General features: G+C 44.6%; 1 protein-coding gene across 9 annotated transcripts in view; it reads left to right on the plus strand.

Moving 5' to 3' along the window:
* Nucleotides 1-19,330, plus strand: part of STXBP5L (syntaxin binding protein 5 like) — a 424,278-nt gene that overhangs the window by 259,630 nt on the left and 145,318 nt on the right. For all 9 annotated transcript variants that reach the window (XM_030534340.1, XM_030534349.1, XM_030534386.1 and 6 more), the window contains exons 8-10: nucleotides 3,417-3,540; nucleotides 4,076-4,154; nucleotides 18,401-18,555. In XM_030534340.1, the coding sequence (XP_030390200.1) occupies nucleotides 3,417-3,540; nucleotides 4,076-4,154; nucleotides 18,401-18,555 (358 nt within the window). The remainder of the gene's footprint in view (nucleotides 1-3,416; nucleotides 3,541-4,075; nucleotides 4,155-18,400; nucleotides 18,556-19,330) is intronic.

Consider the following 19,330-nt stretch of genomic DNA (forward strand, 5'->3'; position numbering starts at 1 on the left):
AGGAACAATAAGCCCCTCTCCCTTTCTTAGTTTTCTTCCACAGGAATCAGCCCTAATCTGGCTACTTGTGGTTAGGCAGGAAAGCGTTCTTTCTATCTATCTATTCTCTTGATGCTAAAAATTCATAGTTTAGTCCATAAAGTTCCAAATAATTTTTTACATAAATAGTAAATGATTCTCCTGACTTCTAATCTATCTCTTTTTAAAACGTGTACATAAAGATCATTTTTAAAGTTTTGCATGGGAATGTATTTGTACAAAAAATACAGAAATAATTATTTCCCAATTTTCAGAGAGTTTTGTTTTGTGTTCCAACTTCTACTATTTCGTATGTCCAAGGGCTTGTCTACGCAGGGACGTTAAGGATTATGGCTACACTGCAATTAAACAGCCACGGCTGGCTCATGGGGCCAAGGCTAAAGGGGTATTTAATTGTAGTGTAGACATTTAGACTGAGTCTGGAGCCCAGGCTATGGAACCCCGTGCAAGGGAAGAGTCCCAGAGCTTGAATTCCAGCCTGAGCCTGAACATCTACACTGTAATTAAACAGCCCCTTAGACTGAACCCCGAAGCGTGAATCAGCTGTCATGGACCAGCCATGTGTGTTTAATTGCAGTGCAGATGTACCCTGAAGGCTAGTCTATATAAGGATTACAGGAAAATTACTCCAAATTAATTTAAGATGTGACTTTGAAGTGGACTAGTTAAACTGCATTAAATCTCTGTGTAGATGCATTTATTCAGAATTAAAGTGCCCTTAATGCAGTTTAGTTCACTTTGGAAGGTAATTAAGATAAACCAAATTAAGGCTGCTTTAATTCTGAATGAGGGTGTTAACATGGGGGGTTAATGCAGTTTAACTAATCCACTTCAAATTCATGCCTTTAGTTAATTTAGATTAATTTTCCTAGATGTCCCTGTGTGGACAAGCCCTCAGAAAAATTAATCTGAATGAACTAAAGGTGTACATTTAAACTGGATTAGTTAAACTACATTAAACTTCTGTATGGACACTCTCGTTCAGAATTAAAGTAGATTTAATTTGGTTTAGTTTAATTATGGCTATGTCTACAGGGCCCCGCATTTCAGACTATATGCATGTAATTTGAAGCATGCACTAGCATGCTGCGTTGGAAATCCCCATGCAAATGCTGCTAGTGCAAACTAAAAGGTACCTAGTTCATGTTAACTAGTCCTCTTTAAACAGATACCTGTTGGAGATAAGTATAGTCTGCCTGGAACAGGGCATCACACTGTATTTGAGATATTATATTCTGTGGCCTAACCACTGGGCTGTGGGATATTCTGATATGAGTGTCTCTCAGTCTCTCCTGTTGAAGCCATTCCACTTTGTATAAACAATTAAATATGTATTGAGCCAAGGAGAGAGTGAGAATGATTCTATAGTGCAATGGTTAGGGCACTCACCTGAGAGGTGGAATGCCCCTTTTCAAATCCCTTATCCTCATTGGGCAGAGGGAGGAATTAAACCGTGGTCTCCCATATCCTGGGTGAATTCTCTAACCACTGAGCTGAAGGTTATAAGGAAACCCACCTCTTCCTCTTCCACCTAAGTCCCTTTGTGGATCTAGGTAGCACCTTGCAACCCAACCCAATCCAGCAAGAACTGGATACAAATATGAAGTCCAGTTTGGCTTGTGTGGGAAAAAAACGAGACCTTCTTGGGTTCAGGTCAGGTTGGCTTACATCAGCAGTCTGCCACCTCACTAGGAGAGTCTTACTAGAATGTTCTTCTCCTCACCCCAGACCAGTGGGAGGGACAATCGGAGATTCCCTTCTCCTCCCCACACATACACACCTCTCCCCAGGTCTAAAACAAACAGGAAGAGCAGGAGCTCTGATCTGGCTTCCACCTATTCTCCTCACTGTGAAACCAGAGAAGGCAGAACCAATGGAACCAAGATCAAAGCACCAGCCCTGTACTAGCTCACTATGTACAATCTAAATTTTTTACCTGAGGACTTCTTGATCCCAACTGGCAAAGAGCACAGAGTAAGTAAAGGTTACAGGAATCCCCTGTACATACCAGTCCACCAAAGAACGTCATGTAAGGTCACTAACGAAAGCCTGTTTCACACTGATCATCATCATTATTGTGAGATGTATGTTGAGAAAATATGTGAAGAGTTATGCATATATACTAAAAATCATGTTCTCTAGCTCTGTGAGTTAAGACGGGTCACCATAAGGTAATCCACATAGTCCAGGCAGGTGGGGGAGAAGGGAGGGAAAGAGATGCTTTCCCTGGCTGGTCATGTGCAAATTAAGTATTGTGTGGTTCAGAATGGATACCCATTTACAGTCTGAGTAAAATGCTAATCAATATATTGCTGAGGTTGCAGAGAAAAAACAAAACCAGCAGGTGTTATCCTGGTTAGGTGTAAGACAATGAACTTTTGAAACTACATCTGCGGTGCAGCTGAATCCCCAGTTATTCCTTCAGTCTTTGAGGTCAAGCTGCCAGCAGGCTTGATCTTATGAGAAGGGTTGTCAGCCAATGTGTTTGAAAATGCTGGGAAAAGGACTTGGGATAAGCTAACCTCTAGAAGATAGAGGAATGCCTTGGTAGCTAAGTGATTTTATTTTATACGTACCATTTGTTTCCAATATTCTCACTCGCTATCACTTAACTCTCTGTTCTTTGATAATAATCTTATTCTTGCTTTCACTATATGTATAGCTAAATGGTGTGTGTTAAGTGAGTGAGGATTCTAAAATAAAACTTGCCAGCTGGGATGTATTATTCCTTTGAGAATAGAGGATCCGAGAATTCTGGAGTGTTCGTTGGATCAGGGGCTTGGCACTCCAGAAGGATGCTCAAAGGACCCAGGGATTGGTGTGTGCTTATCGCTAACCTGTACAGACAGAACGAGGCCTACAGAGGCCTGGAGGACCATGCTTGTGTTGCCAGAAGCTGATGATTTCAGGGAGCTGATCCACAGGAAACAAGATTTCCGCAGGCTAAGGGCAGGTGGGTGAGGTGTCTCTCAACCCTATGTACCCCTGGAAATCTGCCCTTGTAGCAAGTGCCCACTACCATATTCTGAGCTTGCAGGTGTATCTGGTGTTTGCAGTAAAACTGAATAATTTTGTTCAGAAAAAATTCGCCGTGCATGTGGAGAATGATACACACTAAGAAAAGTTATTACACATTTAAGTTAGCATGTACAGTTGAAGGTGCTTCTTTTGTTTGCTCTGATGAGCAATTTGAGTGAAAGTACTTTAAAGGGGTGCTGATGGTGGTGGATTGCAGACAAATAAGAGGCACCCGATTGCTGAGATGCCATTGGATAAGGATAACCTCAAATCACACATTAAAATGTAGCTGTATTTGTTAATGTGAACTGTGTATTCTGTAATGACTTTTGTGTTTGTTCTCACTACCATTTCTTTAGGCTATTCATTCTGTTGACTGGCATCATGAGGGGAAGCAGTTCATGTGCAGTCACTCTGATGGCAGCTTGACTCTGTGGAACTTGAAAAGTCCTAGTAGACCATTTCAGATAACAATCCCACATGGTAAGAAAGATGCTTTAAAAAGAACATATTGCAGGGAAGGAATGAAAGAGATGGTTTTATTTGCAGGTATCTATGATTAGTTCATTTTATCTGGTCCTGTGATCTACTTCGTAGCCATTTCTTGTATAGGTTCCTGTATTCTTTAATTGCAGAATATTCTCAATATCAACTAGCAGCTATGTTACATTTTACATCAGAGGCCTGTCTCAGCACCAAAGTATCTGATTTTTATTTAATACTCTCTGTTTGATTTGTTTTGCTTGTGGGAAACAACATTTAAGCTCATATATGTTTAAAACAGAATTTAAAAAGACAATAGCATTTGCTGTGAAGAAAGAAAATATGTTGAATAAAAGAGCAAAAGGAATCTAATTATTTCAGACAAATTAATATCCAAACTGCAGTGGAAAATAGGTATTAGTACTCTGCCATTTGCAATGACTTTAAAGTTCAGTTATTGTGCTATATATAGAACCATCCAGTGTGGTGGCAATTGTAAGTTTTAGTAAGATTTGTACCTTCTTTCTTTCCACAGGAAAAATTCAAAGAGATGGGAAAAAACCTGAGTCTTGTAAACCAATTCTTAAAGTAGAGTACAAGACATGTAAAAGCAGGTATGTTTTTGTCCCCTTAGGAAAATATTAAGCCAAATCTATGTGCTTGGCTACAATCTGTGTAAAATGGAGCTGCTTATGAATACTTCTGTCTACAAAGCACTGTTGGACATGTAGATGAATAATACAGACTGTAATTACATGATCAGATGCTGTTTGTTCTGGATGATGGTCTTATGGTTAGATCACTGGAAAGGACCCAAGAAAATTGGATTGTGTCCATGCTCCTTACCTGGGCCATAGATTTTCTCCACGCTGAGGAATTCGTTTAAACCAAGTTTCCAAAGGTGTCTTCAGAATGATATGGTCCCAGTGAAGTATCAGAATGATACAGTCTGCTGTTTCTAATTTATGCTGTTCAAAAATTATTAAAATTATGTATTTGTTTTTTAAAATGCAGCTTTTAAATTAAAATAATAAGCAAATGAATCACAGAATACATAGCAAATGAAATGAAATGAAACTACTCTGTTTTTTAGGGCTTTTCTATGCATTTTTAGATCTCTGATATACATTTAATCTTCCAGAGATTGATCCTTCCTACTATATACAGTATTTCACCTCTTTTAGGAAAATAATATTCATATGTTCTTCTTCGAGTGCTTGCTCATATCCATTCCAAGTAGGTGTGTGTGCGCTGCATGCACGTCTGTCGGAAGATTTTTACTCTAGCAACACTCGGTGGGTCAGCTGGGCGCCCCCTGGCGTGGCGTCGCTATGGCACCGAATATATATTCCTGCCGACCCATCCGCTCCTGTCATAACCTTAGTCCCAGATTTGGACCTTAGCGTCCAAAATATGGGGGTTAGCATGAAAACCTCCAAGCTTAGTTACCAGCTTGGACCTGGTACTTGCTGCCACCACCCAAAAAATTAGAGTGTTTTGGGGCACTCTGGTCCCCTTGAAAAACCTTCCCTGGGGACCCCAAGACCCAAATCCCTTGAGTCTCACAACAAAGGGAAATAATCCTTTTTCCCTTCCCCCCTCCAGGTGCTCCTGGAGAGATACACAGACACAAGCTCTGTGAATCCAAACAGAGTGACTCCCCCTCTCCGTTCCCAGTCCTGGAAACAAAAAGCACTTTCCTATTCCCCCAGAGGGAATGCAAAATCAGGCTAGCAAATCCAACACACACACAGATCTCCCCTGATTTCTTCCTCCCACCAATTCCCTGGTGAGTACAGACTCAATTTCCCTGAAGTAAAGAAAAACTCCAACAGGTCTTAAAAGAAAGCTTTATATAAAAAGAAAGAAAAATACATACAAATGGTCTCTCTGTATTAAGATGACAAAATACAGGGTCAATTGCTTAAAAGAATATTGAATAAACAGCCTTATTCAAAAAGAATACAAATCAAAGCACTCCAGCACTTATATTCATGCAAATACCAAAGAAAAGAAACCATATAACTTACTATCTGATCTCTTTGTCCTTACACTTAGAAACAGAAGATTAGAAAACAGAACTACTTCTCCAAAGCTCAGAGAAAGCAGGCAGACAGAAAACAAAGACTCAGACACAAACTTCCCTCCACCCAAAGTTGAAAAAATCCAGTTTCCTGATTGGTCCTCTGGTCAGGTGCTTCAGGTGAAAGAGACATTAACCCTTAGCTATCTGTTTATGACAGCTCCTCAGTTCCTTCTTACCGCCCGTGTCAGTCATTGGAACAGTGGAGCGCAGCTTAGCTGATCTCCACCTCCCTAGCTTTTCGCTCGTTCTAATACTTATTGTGTATATAGTTTATTCTCTGTAGTTCTAGTTAATAGATTTTTGTAAACGTGGTTAGTGTATATATTCAGAGGGTCGGGGATTAGCCCTTTCCCTCTCCTGGTGCCCAGGCCCATGCCTGGCTCACCGGGTTTCAAACCATGCTCTGCCTGCTGCCGACCGATGCCCCCGGGAGACCCCCACGACTCCTGCCTCAAGTGCTTGGGGGAATCCCATCTTGCAGACAAGTGCCGGATCTGCAAATCGTTCAAGCCGCGGACGAAAAAGGAGAGGGACTTTCACCTTAAGCAGCTCCTAATGGAGGCAGCCCTCACTCTGCCACCTTCAGCCTGGCTGCTGGACAGTCTGCGCCGGGGAGAAGTGCCTCATCGGCACCGGAGAACGCTGGCACTGCGAAGACAGCTCAGCACCAACCGTCACCGGCCCAGAAACCGGCCCGGCACCACTCCCTCTCCCCGTGTGCCAAGAAGCTTAAAGCTCCTGTGGCCCCACTATCTGCAGCAATCTAAGTCGAGCTGCCCGGCACCACTAACTGCCGCGGCGCCGACAATCTCCGCACCGTTGATTCTGGCCGTGCAAGAGCCGTCGAGTCCAGTGCGTGACAGCTCCCCGGCACATGCCTCGGTAGAGCTTCTCGTTCCCACTACGCCAGAGACATTTGCTACGGCGAGGGAACTTATTGCCTTAACGGAGCCTGCCCTGCCTCAATCCCCGGCACCGCCGGTGCGGGTTATTCAATCGACAGGCAAGCCTGCCATGGTAAGACCACCTTCCATTGGCACCTCAGGCAGACAGCTCTCAAGATCAAGGTCCCGCCAACGCTCTTGATCTCGTCATCACTCCAGATCCAGGCGCCGCTCGCAGTCCCGGTACCGATCTCCTCCCTGGTACTGGTCGCACTCGCGGCACCACTTGAGGTTCCGCTCATCGGACCGATACTCCAGGCACTGGTCCAGCTCCCGGCACTGTTCGCACCGCAGCCGTTCTCATCATAGAGCGTCAAGATCCCGGTCGACCTCCCGGCACCGCATCGGTGGCAGGTCCCGATCATGCTCTCGGTACCGGTACGGATCCCGGTACCGCTCTCTGGTGCGGCATGAAATACAGTACCCTAGAGACAGGGCTTATCCTCAAACGGTCTCCGCTCCACCATGGCCATCGAGGCACGCGTCTGAGTCATCGCACGCTGATAGTGCTGCCTATCCTGATTCAGAGACACACAGCCGGGTTCTCCATGAGGCTCAAGGTCCAGACCAAGATCCTCATCAGTGGTCCTTTTGGACACCTTGGGTATATCACCAGGCCCAAGGCAAACCCACGGTACCATCACATTCTGCCCTGTTGGAACATCGCACACTGGAGGCCACTGTTAGCTGCCCCCCTCCAGTGGGTACAGATCACTCTCCTCAGGCACCAGACCCTCAGGCCCTCCCGGCCCCTGACGTACCTCCGGACCAAGAGTCCCTACAGGAACCATTGGTACCAGGTCTGTCGTCCTCCTCTTCACCTGACGAGGCAGTGGCCGGTACATCCTCCTCGGGCCCGCCCCCTATCGACCTCCAAGCTCACCAGGACCTTTTGAGGCGAGTCGTCTTAAATATCAGTCTCCAGGTGGAGGAGGTCCCAGAGGTTGAAGACCCGGTGATTGACATACTGTCGGCGGATGCTCCAACCTGCGTAGCTTTGCCATTTATACGCTCCATCCAAGCCAAAGCGGAGACAATATGGCAATCGCTGGCGTCTATCCCTCCTACAGCCAGAGGGGTGGAAAGAAAGTATATGGTACCCTCCAAAGGGTACGAATATCTATATACCCACCCTCCTCCATGCTCCCTGGTGGTTCAGTCCATCAATGAGCAAGAGCGCCATGGCCAGCAAGCCCCCGCCCCAAAATCGTGGGAGGCTAGGCAGATGGACCTGTTGGGACGTAAAGTCTACTCTGCAGGGTGCCTCCAACTCAGAGTAGTGAACCAACAGGCCCTGCTCAGTAGATACAATTATAACACCTGGCAGTCGGTGGGTAAGTTCACTGAGCTGGTCCCACCAGACTCCTGCCAGGAATTCCAAGCCCTTCTCGAGGAAGGAAAGAAAGTGGCGCAGACGTCCCTGCAGGCCTCCCTCGACGCTGCGGATTCGGCAGCCAAAACCGTGGCCTCGGGAATTAGTATGAGGAGGATCTCATGGCTGCAAGTGTCAGGTCTACCTCCTGAACTGCAACACACCACCCAGGACCTGCCGTTTGAAGGCCAGGGCCTTTTCTCCCAGAAAATGGACCCTAGGCTACAGAGTCTTAAGGACAATTGGGTGATCGTGCGTTCCCTTGGGATGCACACCCCACAGACCCAACACAGATCCTTCCATAGCCAACCCCAGCGCCCTTAGCCCCCGCCCAGACCGCATCAAGACTTTGGCAGAAGGCGCGGTCGCGGGAACCGCAGACCGCAATCTGGATCCCAAGGTGGACACAATACCAGTCCCGCCAAAGCAGCGCCGGGCCCGAAAGCGAACTTTTGAAGTTGCGCCCCAGAGCAGAGCACCAGTCCTTTCCCAGGATCCCCTTCGGTTTTCCAACCGCCTTTCCTCCTTCCTCCCTGCTTGGTCCCAGTTAACCTCGGATCGCTGGGTCCTATGCATGGTGGAATTTGGATACCACCTCCAATTTATTTCGCCCCCTCCCTCTCACCCCCCGTCCCCGTCCCTCTTCAGGGACCCCTCTCACGAGCAATTCCTCTGGCAAGAGGTTCGCACCCTCCTCTCGATTGGAGCTATAGAGGAGGTACCGGAGGAATTAAGGGGCAGGGGATTTTACTCCCGATATTTCCTAATCCCCAAAGCAAAAGGAGGTCTTCAACCCATCCTGGACCTGCGAGGACTCAACATGTTTCTGAAGAAGTTGAAGTTCCGCATGGTATCCCGGGGGACCATTATCCCTTCCTTGGATCCCGGAGACTGGTACGCTGCTCTCAACATGAAGGACACATATTTCCATATCGCTATTTACCCCCCACACAGACGGTACCTACGGTTTACAGTGCACTGCCAACATTTCCAGTTTGCGGTACTTCCGTTTGGCCTCTCTGCGGCCCCTCGCGTCTTTACAAAGTGCATGGCAGTAGTGGCTGCCTTCCTCTGTCGTCGGCGAATACATGTGTTTCCTTACCTAGATGACTGGCTTATTCGAGGGACCTCTGAGGCCCAGGTCACCCGGCACGTAGCCATCATCACAGACCTATTCGAGAGACTGGGCCGGATGATCAATTTAGAGAAGTCCACTCTCGTACCCATTCAAAGAATAGAATTCGTTGGGGCTGTTCTGGACTCCAAACTCGCAAAAGCCTGCCTGCCACTGCCCCGGTTTCAGGCACTAGTCTCTGTTATAAAAAGCCTCCAAACCTTTCCGACGACCTCGGCTCGCACCTGTCTGAGCCTCCTCGGTCACATGGCCGCATGTACCTTTGTAACCAAGCACGCAAAACTACGCATGCGTCCCCTTCAAACCTGGCTCGCCTCAGTGTAGCGTCCAGCCAGAGATACCATAGACATGGTGGCCACCATTCCTCAGAGCATCTTAGACTCCCTCAACTGGTGGCTAACACCCTCCCTGGTTTGTGCAGGACTGCCGTTCCATCCGAGGCAGCCCTCGGCGTCCCTAATGACAGACGCGTCGTCTCTCGGCTGGAGGGCTCATCTAGACCATCGTCGCACGCAAGGCCTCTGGTCATCTCAAGAGCTAGCGTTGCACATAAATGTCTGGGAGCTGAGAGCAGTCCGCCTGGCATGCCAGATGTTCCTACAACATCTGCAAGGTCGTTGTGTTTCAGTGCTTACCGACAATACAACGGCCATACACTACATAAACAAGCAGAGATGGACTGGATCCTCCCCCCTTTGTCAGGAGGCGATCCAACTGTGGGAATTTTGCATAGCCCACTCAATAGACCTTGTAGCATTGTTCCTCCCGGGAGTCCAGAACACCCTGGCAGACCATCTCAGCAGATCCTTTCGCTCTCACGAGTGGTTGCTTCGCCCAGACGTTCTGCATTCCATCTTTCAGAAGTGGGGCTTTCCCCACATAAACCTCTTCGCTTCCCCCGACAACAGGAAGTGCCAGAAGTTCTGCTCCTTCCAAGGTCTAGCCCCGGGCTCGATATCGGACGCCTTCCTAATCTCGTGGAAGAACCAGCTGCTGTATGCCTTTCCACCCTTCCCACTGGTGCACAGGGTTCTCTTAAAGCTCCGCAGGGACAGGGCTCACCTGATCCTGATCGCCCCTGCGTGGCCCCGACAGCACTGGTACACCACGTTGCTGAACCGCTCGATAGCCTACCCGATCCCTTTGCCCCTGCATCAGGATCTTATAACGCAGGACCACAGCAGGCTTCATCACCCAGACCTGCAATCACTCCATCTCACAGCGTGGCTCCTGCATGGTTAACCCAGTCGGAGTTACGTTGCTCTGCCCCAGGGCGAGAAGTACTCTGGGTAGCAGAAAACCTTCCACCCGGTCTACGTACTTAGCCAAGTAGAAGCATTTTTCTTGCTAGTATCAAACACAAAACGTAATGCCCACGGAGGTTCCCATTCCTACTATATTGGACTACCTCTGGTATCTTAAACAGCAAGGCCTTGCTAGCTCATCATTGCGAGTGCACTTGGCGGCTATTTCTACTTTCCACCCCGGAGAAGGTACTTACTCCGTCTTCTCCCACCCTATGGTCTCGAGGTTCCTCAAAGGTTTGGAGTGTCTATACCCCCTAGTACGACGCCCCGCCCCTTCCTGGGACCTCAACTTGGTCCTGACGAGACTTACGACTCCTCCATTCGAGCCACTGGCAACCTGCTCGCTCCTGTATTTGTCGTGGAAAACAGCCTTCCTTGTGGCCATCACATCGGCTAGGAGAGTCTCTGAGCTTCGGGCTCTGATGGTGGACCCACCATACACAAAGACAAGATGCAATTACGTCCACATCTGGCGTTCCTCCCTAAAGTAGTCTCGGCCTTCCATCTCAACCAGGACATATTCCTCCTGGTCTTCTTTCCCAAACCGCATACCTCTCTTAGAGAACAGCAGTTGCATTCCCTCGACGTCCGTAGGGCGCTTGTCTTCTACATTGACCGGACAAGACCTTTCCGCAAAACACCCCAACTTTTTGTGGCAGTGGCAGATCGGATGAAAGGCCTACCCGTCTCTTCTCAGAGAATCTCATCATGGGTAACGGCATGCATCCGTACTTGCTATGACCTAGCTCATGTCTCTCCAGGGCATATCACCGCCCATTCCACCGGGGCTCAGGCCTCTTCGTCCACCTTCCTAGCTCGAGTACCCATCCAGGAGATATGTCGAGCTTCCCATTATGCCCTGGTGCAACAATCCAGAGAGGAGGCAGCCTTCGGCTCTGCAGTTCTACATGCTGCAGTATCTCACTCCGACCCCACCGCCTAGGTAAGGCTTGGGATTCACCTACTTGGAATGGATATGAGCAAGCATTCGAAGAAGAAAAGACGGTTACTCAACTTTTTAACTGTTGTTCTTCGACATGTGTTGCTCATATCCATTCCAAAACCCGCCCTCCTTCCCCACTGTCAGAGTAGCCGGCAAGAAGGAACTGAGGAGCGGACGGGTCAGCAGGGGTATATATTCGGTGCCATAGTGGCGCCATGCCAGGGAGTGCCCAGCCGACCCACCGAGTGTTGCTAGGGTAAAAATCTTCCGACGGACGTGCACACACCCACCTACTTGGAATGGATATGAGCAACACATCTCGAAGAACAACAGTTACAAAGGTGAGTAACCGTCTTTTTCTTTTATTTAGTATACAACAGCAAAAACAAAACATTGACTTGACCTTCAATATATTCCTTTGTCATCTTCCCAATTAATAGTCTATGTGCAAATGTACATTACAATATTAGGCCCTAAATCAGAAAATCATTTAAGCACATGTTTAAACATATACTTAAGTCCCGCTGAAATCATTGGGACTCAAGCATATGCTTAAAGTTATTGCATGCTTAAATACATTCCTGAATTGATGTCTGACTTGAGAAGGGGTTTAAAAGGTCTCTGTGTCATATTTTCCACTAAATTCCTACATACAGTTTTAAAAAAGGAAATTCCAACAGAGAAAACACCTAAAAAAAACCCCCCATATCTCCAGCATATACAGTAACTCCCAACATTCCTACAATTGCATTATAATGCAGAACTTTAACTGTGACCTTAGACTTACCCATCAGAGAAGAACACAATATTCTGGTTTGTGAATGTCTAAAAGACACACGTTGTTGTTATAATGTAATCATGGGAATTAGGATATGTGCAATGTGTTACTACACATGATAGAAGTGTAAGGGAGTTGTTTATCGAGGGGAGAAATCTGTCTGTGAAAATGCTGAATATGATGTTTGGTGGAGGTAAGGGGAAAGAAGAATATTTTAACAGGATAATTCCTACTTTCAAGGGTTTGTGTGGGTAGGGGGTTGTTCTCCTTAGGCAACTTTAATAGATTTTAAATGTAATTTTTTGTCTTTGTGAGCAGGTCCAAGTTTTTTTCAAATTTTGAAATACATTTGTTAAGTATATCACATGTAGGACTAGTGGGACATAATAATATAATTATTTGCATTTCTGTAATGCCTGCCAGATTGTGCCTCAAGTTCCATGCACAGATCTCATGTCTTCTGCATGGAATGTGATAGAGTCAGCCTCATCCACAGCATTGTTGTTGTGATGCGCCTCTTATCCCTCTACTCCCACAGAACCACCATATGTTCTATTCATAGGACTGGAACCTAAGTGTGGACTAAGCAGGCAATGAGCAGTTCTGCACTGGGTAGAGACAGGAGGACACACCTCTCCATCGCATTATGACAACCAGGCATTTGCTAGATAGGTCAATGATTTTTCTTTTCATGAATTTCACAGAAAAAAGTTACATTTGGGAATCAGAAAATACATCTTTCTATTGCTTTATAGTACTTTAAGACTGAAGTGTACAAAGAATTATTTTATTTAAATGTATTATATTACAAAGAAGCAGGCAAACATCGTCAAATCTGTCATGGTATAACCCCCACTCTGAACCTTAGCGTCCAAAAGATGGGGTACCAGCATGAATCCCCCTAAGCTTAATTACCAGCTTAGATCTTGTAGTGCTGCCACCAACCAGGACTTGCAGTGCCTGGTACACTCTGGTCCCCCCAAAATCTTCGCAGAGGACCCCAAGACCCAGACCCCCTGGATCTTACACAAGGAAAGTAAACCCTTTCCCCCACCGTTGCCTCTCCCTGGCTTTCCCTCCCTGGGTTACCCTGGAAGATCACTGTGATTCAAACTCCTTGAATCTTAAAACAGAGAGGAATGTACCTTCCCCCCTCCTCTTTTCCCCTCCCCAAGAGGTAATACAGATTCAAGCCCCATGAATCTAAAACAGAGGAATTCCACCTTCCCCCCTCCCTTCTCTCTCCCTGTCTTCCACCAGTTCCCTGGTGAGTACAGACTAAATTCCCTTGAGCCTCAACAAGGGGAAAAAATCAATTAGGTCTTAAAAAAGAAAAGCTTTTAATAAAAGAAAGGAAAAAGTAAAAGTTGTCTCTGTAATTAAGATGGTAAAGGTTACAGGGTCTTTCAGCTGATAGACACTAGAGAGAAGCCTTCCCCGCAGCACAAATACAGATTAACATCCTTCCAGCAAAATACACATTTGCAAATAAAAAAAGCAATCAAAAAGACTAAACCGCCTTTATACTTGTACTTGCTATTTGAACAGAAAATTAGAGAGCCTGTAGGTACGTCTGGTCACTCTCAGAACCCAGAGAGCACAACAGACAAACAAACAACACAAAACAAAGACTTCCCTCCACCGAGATTTGAAAGTATCTTGTCTTCTAATTGGTCTTCTGGTCAGGTGGTCCAGGTTCACTGCTTGTAACCCTTTACAGGTAAAAGAGACATTAACCCTTAACTATCTGTTTATGACAACATCACATGTACATTATTTCAAAATCTTTGGCTTTATTCCTTATATTCTGAATTATTTTAGCAACCCAGCAATAAATTTTTCATCTATCAAAATCTTTTTGGAATCCGAAACTAACAGATATAAGATTCCTGTTACATAAGTTAGCATTTGAGCTGCTTAGCTTATACAGGTTGTTCTGTTTAATTTGTGTAGAGGCAGAAATATTATGACAAGTAGCATTACAAAACAGGTTCAATATGACATAAAACCCTTTTAAAGATTTTTTCAATGCATCGACTAACTTATATAACTGGAAGTATACCTAGAAAAGCTCCTAGCAAAATTTTTGAATATTTAAAATATTAAAAGATGCAATTGCTATGGTTAAACTATAGTCAATGCATTGAAAAGATCTTTAAAAGGGTTTTGAACGTTGTTTGTATAGATCAATCTTAATTTACACACACACTAGTGTTTTTTGTATTAATTCCCCAGATTATAGATTTAGATAATATCTCTGACACAGCAATGGCTCCTTTCATGAAAAACCTGATATCTGTCAAAGTGTCCAGTTGGATTAGTTGGTTACTTCCACAAAAATCCTTGTGTTATAGAAGCAGGGCAGGCCTTACCATGAGCCGAACTGAGGCAGCCGCCTCAGGTGCCAGACTGTGGCTGGGGGCGCCACCAGGACCCAGAGTGTAGAAAATTGTGTCTGCTGCTGGTGCATATGTATTCTCTCAGCTCTAGATGCACAGAGATGGTGGAGTGCTGTGCTGGAGGAAGGAAGGCACGAGAGACATAACAGGCAGGCAGGAGAAAAGGTGAAAGAGAATAACAGAAAACAGCAGGAGCTGCAGGGAGAGAGAGGAGGAGGAGCCTCATATGTACCTCTCTAGCACCCCCAGGAGCCTGGACTCATTAACACCAGCTTCTCAGGGAGCTTCCTGTTTCCTACTGCTTCCCTGAACCCACTTGAGGAGAACAGGCAGTCAACTGAAATAGTAGGAGCCAGTTAGGCCCTGAAGATGCTGATATCTTCCCTCACTCAGGCCCTGCTACCAGCCTGCTTATTTATCCCCTTCAAATGAGTGTTGAGAGCCACTATAGCTGGCACAGAACAGCAGTCATGAGTGAAAAAAGAAAATGCCCGTCTGGGGCAGCATTCAGAAAAAGAAAGAAAGCAAAGGAAGCTTTTCTATTTAAGCAGGAGGGAGCTCTCCTGAGATACATAGACACAGATGTTCATGGTGAGCCTTCCGGCCCCAGTGAGGATGTGAGTAGTGAGGAGATGCCTGATCTTCCAGTTAGTCAGAGTGCAGGTCACCTGGCAGCTACTGCAGCATCCATGTCTCCATCTCAAATGGATGTAACCATGCACATTCCTGAAGAAAAGTGTAGATCAGAGAAGAGTGTGGTGTGTGGTGCAAGAAACAGCTGCTATTGAGTTTCGTTCCTTAAGTCTATATGATCCAGGACTGTGGACCCATTTGACCAGTAGCCTGAGGGACTTCCTTGTATTACATGGGCAACAGCAAGGGGAAAACTTCCTGTTCCCCAAAGACAATGAAAATAGAAGTTTCCATCCAACACATTACTGGTGTGAAATCCCCAGTGGTGACAAAGTGGAGAGGCCATGGCTTATGTACTCAAAAACCCAGAATGCTGCATACTGTTTTTGTTGCAAACTCTTCCAGTCTAATGTTCCAGCCACACTGGATTCTACAGGAACAAAGGACTGGTAAAATCTGGCTAGAAATCTGGCATGCCATGAGAAGGCAGCAAATCGCCAGAGAGCATTCCATAGGTGGAAAGAGCTTGAGATGAGACTAAGATTAAAGGCCACCATAGATGATCAGCGTCAAGAGAAGATTGCATCAGAGTCTCTTTACTGGCAAAATGTTCTGAAAAGGCTCATTGCCATTGTGAGAGTGCCTGCTACCCAAAAGCTAGCATTGCATGACACTTAAGATCAGCTGTATGTGCCAAACAATGGAAACTTCCTTAAAATTGTGGAGCTGATAGCTGAGTTTGATGCTCTACTCAGGAGCATCTAAGAAGAGTCACCACCCAAGAAATGTACACACATCACTAACTGGGAAAAACAATTCAAAATGAGATCATACAGTTACTGGCAACAAAAGTCAAACAGAAGATTGTGGCAGATCTGAATTCAGCAAGATATTACTCTGCACACCTGACATCAGCCATACGGAAAACATGACTTTAATGGTGCGTTTTGTAACAACAACAACAGAACCTAGTGAAAATGTCCCTACAATGGTGACTGTCAGAGAGCATTTTTTAGAATTTATTGACATTGATGATACTACATGATCTGGTATGACAAATGGGCTTCTTAAAAAGCTGGAAAATATGGGAATTGTGATAGCTGACATGAGAGATCAGGACTACAATAATGGTGCCAGCATGAGAGGAAAGAACAGAGGAGTGCAGACATGGATCCGAGAGTTAAACCCTCGAGCTTTTTTTGTCCCATGCAGTTCTCATTCATTGAACTTGGTGGTCAGTGATGCAGCATTAGCTTCTAGTGAGGCTGCTGAATTTTTTAGTGTAATTCAAAGTATCTGTGTTTTTTTATGCATCAACTCATTGATGGCAAATTTTGGAACAACATCTGGGACCATCCTCTCTGACACTGAAACCACTGAGTGCCACATGATAAGAAAATCAAGTGGAGGCGATAAAGCCTATCAAACACCAAATTGGGAAGATAGATGATGCCATAGTTGCCATTATGGAGGACAATGCTATGACAGGAACTGTTCGTGGGAGAACATGGCAGAGGGAAATGGAATCACCAGAAACGTACATAACTTCAAATTTCTGTGTGGCTTACTGTTGTGGCATGACACACTGTTTGAAATAAATGTTGTAAGCAAGAGACTCCAAGGTGTTGACCTTGATATATCTGGAGCAATGGAGTAACTGGACAAAGCAAAGTCATACCTACAGTCTTACTGGTCGATGAGGGATTTCAAAAAATTCTGAAGAGTGCACAGAAGTTGTCAAAGGAACTTCCCACTGAAGCTATTTTCCCACCCATTCACGAATACAAGAGTCTCCGAAGAAGAAGACATTTTGATTACGAGGCACTGGATAATCCCATAAGAGACCCCAAACAACAATTCAAAGTTGAATTTTTTAACCAGATGCTAGATTGTGCAGTACAGTCAGTTGAAGAATGTTTCATGCAGCTCAAGGAACACAGCAGTATATTTGGGATGTTGTATGATATTCCAAAACTCCTCACTATACCTGAAGAAGACCTTCACCAGCAATGCAGGGCACTACAGACAGTGTTGACACATGATGATACGCGCAGTATTGATGTGAGTAATTTAGGTGATGAACTGAAAACCCTTTCAAGATACATTTCAGCAAGATCAGCCCCAAAGGCTATTCTGGAATATATGTGCCCAAATAAGATGACCACCCTCTTTGCAAATGCTTTTGTTGCTCTGCGCATACTTCTAACACTTCCTATAACAGTTGCCAGTGGAGAACACAGCTTCTCCAAGTTGAAGTTAATAAAAAAACACATCTACGCTCCACAATGGCACAGGAAAGGCTGGTCGGCCTTACAGCCATCTCAATAGAGCATGAGCTGGCTCAGACTGTGGACCTTCAGGAAGCAGTTCAAATCTTTGCAACCAAGAAGGCACGGAAAGCACCACTTTGATTATTCAAACAGATGAAAATGCCAGTGTTTACTATGCAGACAAGAAAAGTTACATTTGCTTTTCAGGCATTTGAAAATTAAGTGTTACTTAAAATTTTTGAACATGGCATTTTAAGTTGTTAGTTCTCCTTTAGTGGGGTAAGTAGCAGAGCAGTACCCTGAGAGGAGTAGAACAGGAAGAATGCAGAATTGAGACCTTTCAAAGTTTTGGCCCAAGCAAGGGGACATGGGAGCATCATTTGAGCTCCCTGCCTCAGGTGCCAAAATGTTGTGGGCCCGTCCTGTATAGAAGAGGATGTTCAACAAAGCAGTGGCTACTCTGACAAAGGACAGGATCTTCCTGAAAGTGTTCAGACAGCTCTAGAGCCCACATAAAGACTTCCAAATGCAGCTTCAAATATAGAAGTAGATAACATATATAACAAGCTATCTATTGTTACCTATTTTCATAAGTGTTCAGTTGTACTGAAAAATACTGATAAGGGTTTTCTTTTAATTAATAAAATAATTATGTATTTTTACACAGCTAAATCTCATTATGTATAACTTTTTAAAGGGTATTTTTAGAGGGACCTGAAAATGATGAGTTTCAAAATGTGATATTTTAAGGCCTGTTTTTAATTAATGTAAAATATGTATATGTATATGTTTAAACCTGTTTTTCTCAGTGCTATGAGTCTCTCAACCTATTTCCACACACAAAAATAAACACTTAAAAATCTGCATCTGTATTAGTGGTATAAGTCTACCATCACAATTTCATTTTTTCTCTTTGTAAACACTTTGGGATGAAAGGCATGACACAAATGTGAGATTATATAATTTATTCTTGCTTTTTGTTTCTTGACACAGTGAACCATTCATAATCTTTTCTGGTGGACTGTCCTATGACAAAGCTTGTCGAAGACCAAGTTTAACCATCATGCATGGAAAAGCTATTACGGTGCTTGAAATGGATCACCCTATAGTTGACTTTTTAACTCTTTGTGAAACACCGTATCCAAATGGTGAGTGTATGAAGCAACAATAGTGCAATTTTGTCAAAGAAGAGAAATGTGATTTGTTAAAAAATTATATGAAGTGGTCTTATCACAGAATGTAGTGTCCATACAGCATGATAAGCGAGTTGGGGATCTCAGTTCCCACTGGACAGTTCTCCACATTACAAAAACCAACACCACAGTTGACAGCAACTGGACCCTTTGTTTGCAGTCTCAGCAGAAAGATCAAGAAATGAATGAGCTACAGAGACTGAATTCCCCTCTTACCATGTGTGGCAGGGGAAGAGCTCCAAGTCACAGTTGGAGCACACTGATCAGTCAATGTAAGGAAGCTTACATTGCCACTGCTCAGAAATAAAAGGAGAGCTTAAGTCTCATAGCTGTAATTCTGGTGCTTTTCATGAGCATTAAGTCCTTAAATCAGCAAAGTGTTTAAACTTGTGCTTAAATCCATTCCTTTTGAGAAAAACACTTAAGCATAAGCTTAATTAAGAATGTGCTGAAGTGTTTTGCTCTGCTGAACAGGGATGGACTGCTAAATTGAGGGCTAAATTAACAGAGAAGACTAAGAAGGGTGAGGGGTCAAGAAAGCTAAAAACCTAAAAGAAGTTAAGTTTGGTATCATCAGCATAAAAGAGGATGAGCAGAAATGCAGAAGAAACACTTAACATGTAAATTAATAAAAAAAAACCTGTTGAATAATTTGAATTAGTATAAAGCAAATATTTATTTCCAATGTCTAGTGAACGGAAGCTTCAGTAATTGAATTAATGTATCTGGG

This window comes from Gopherus evgoodei, chromosome 1 (genome assembly GCF_007399415.2).
Source record: "Gopherus evgoodei ecotype Sinaloan lineage chromosome 1, rGopEvg1_v1.p, whole genome shotgun sequence".
Lineage (NCBI taxonomy): Eukaryota > Metazoa > Chordata > Testudines > Testudinidae > Gopherus > Gopherus evgoodei.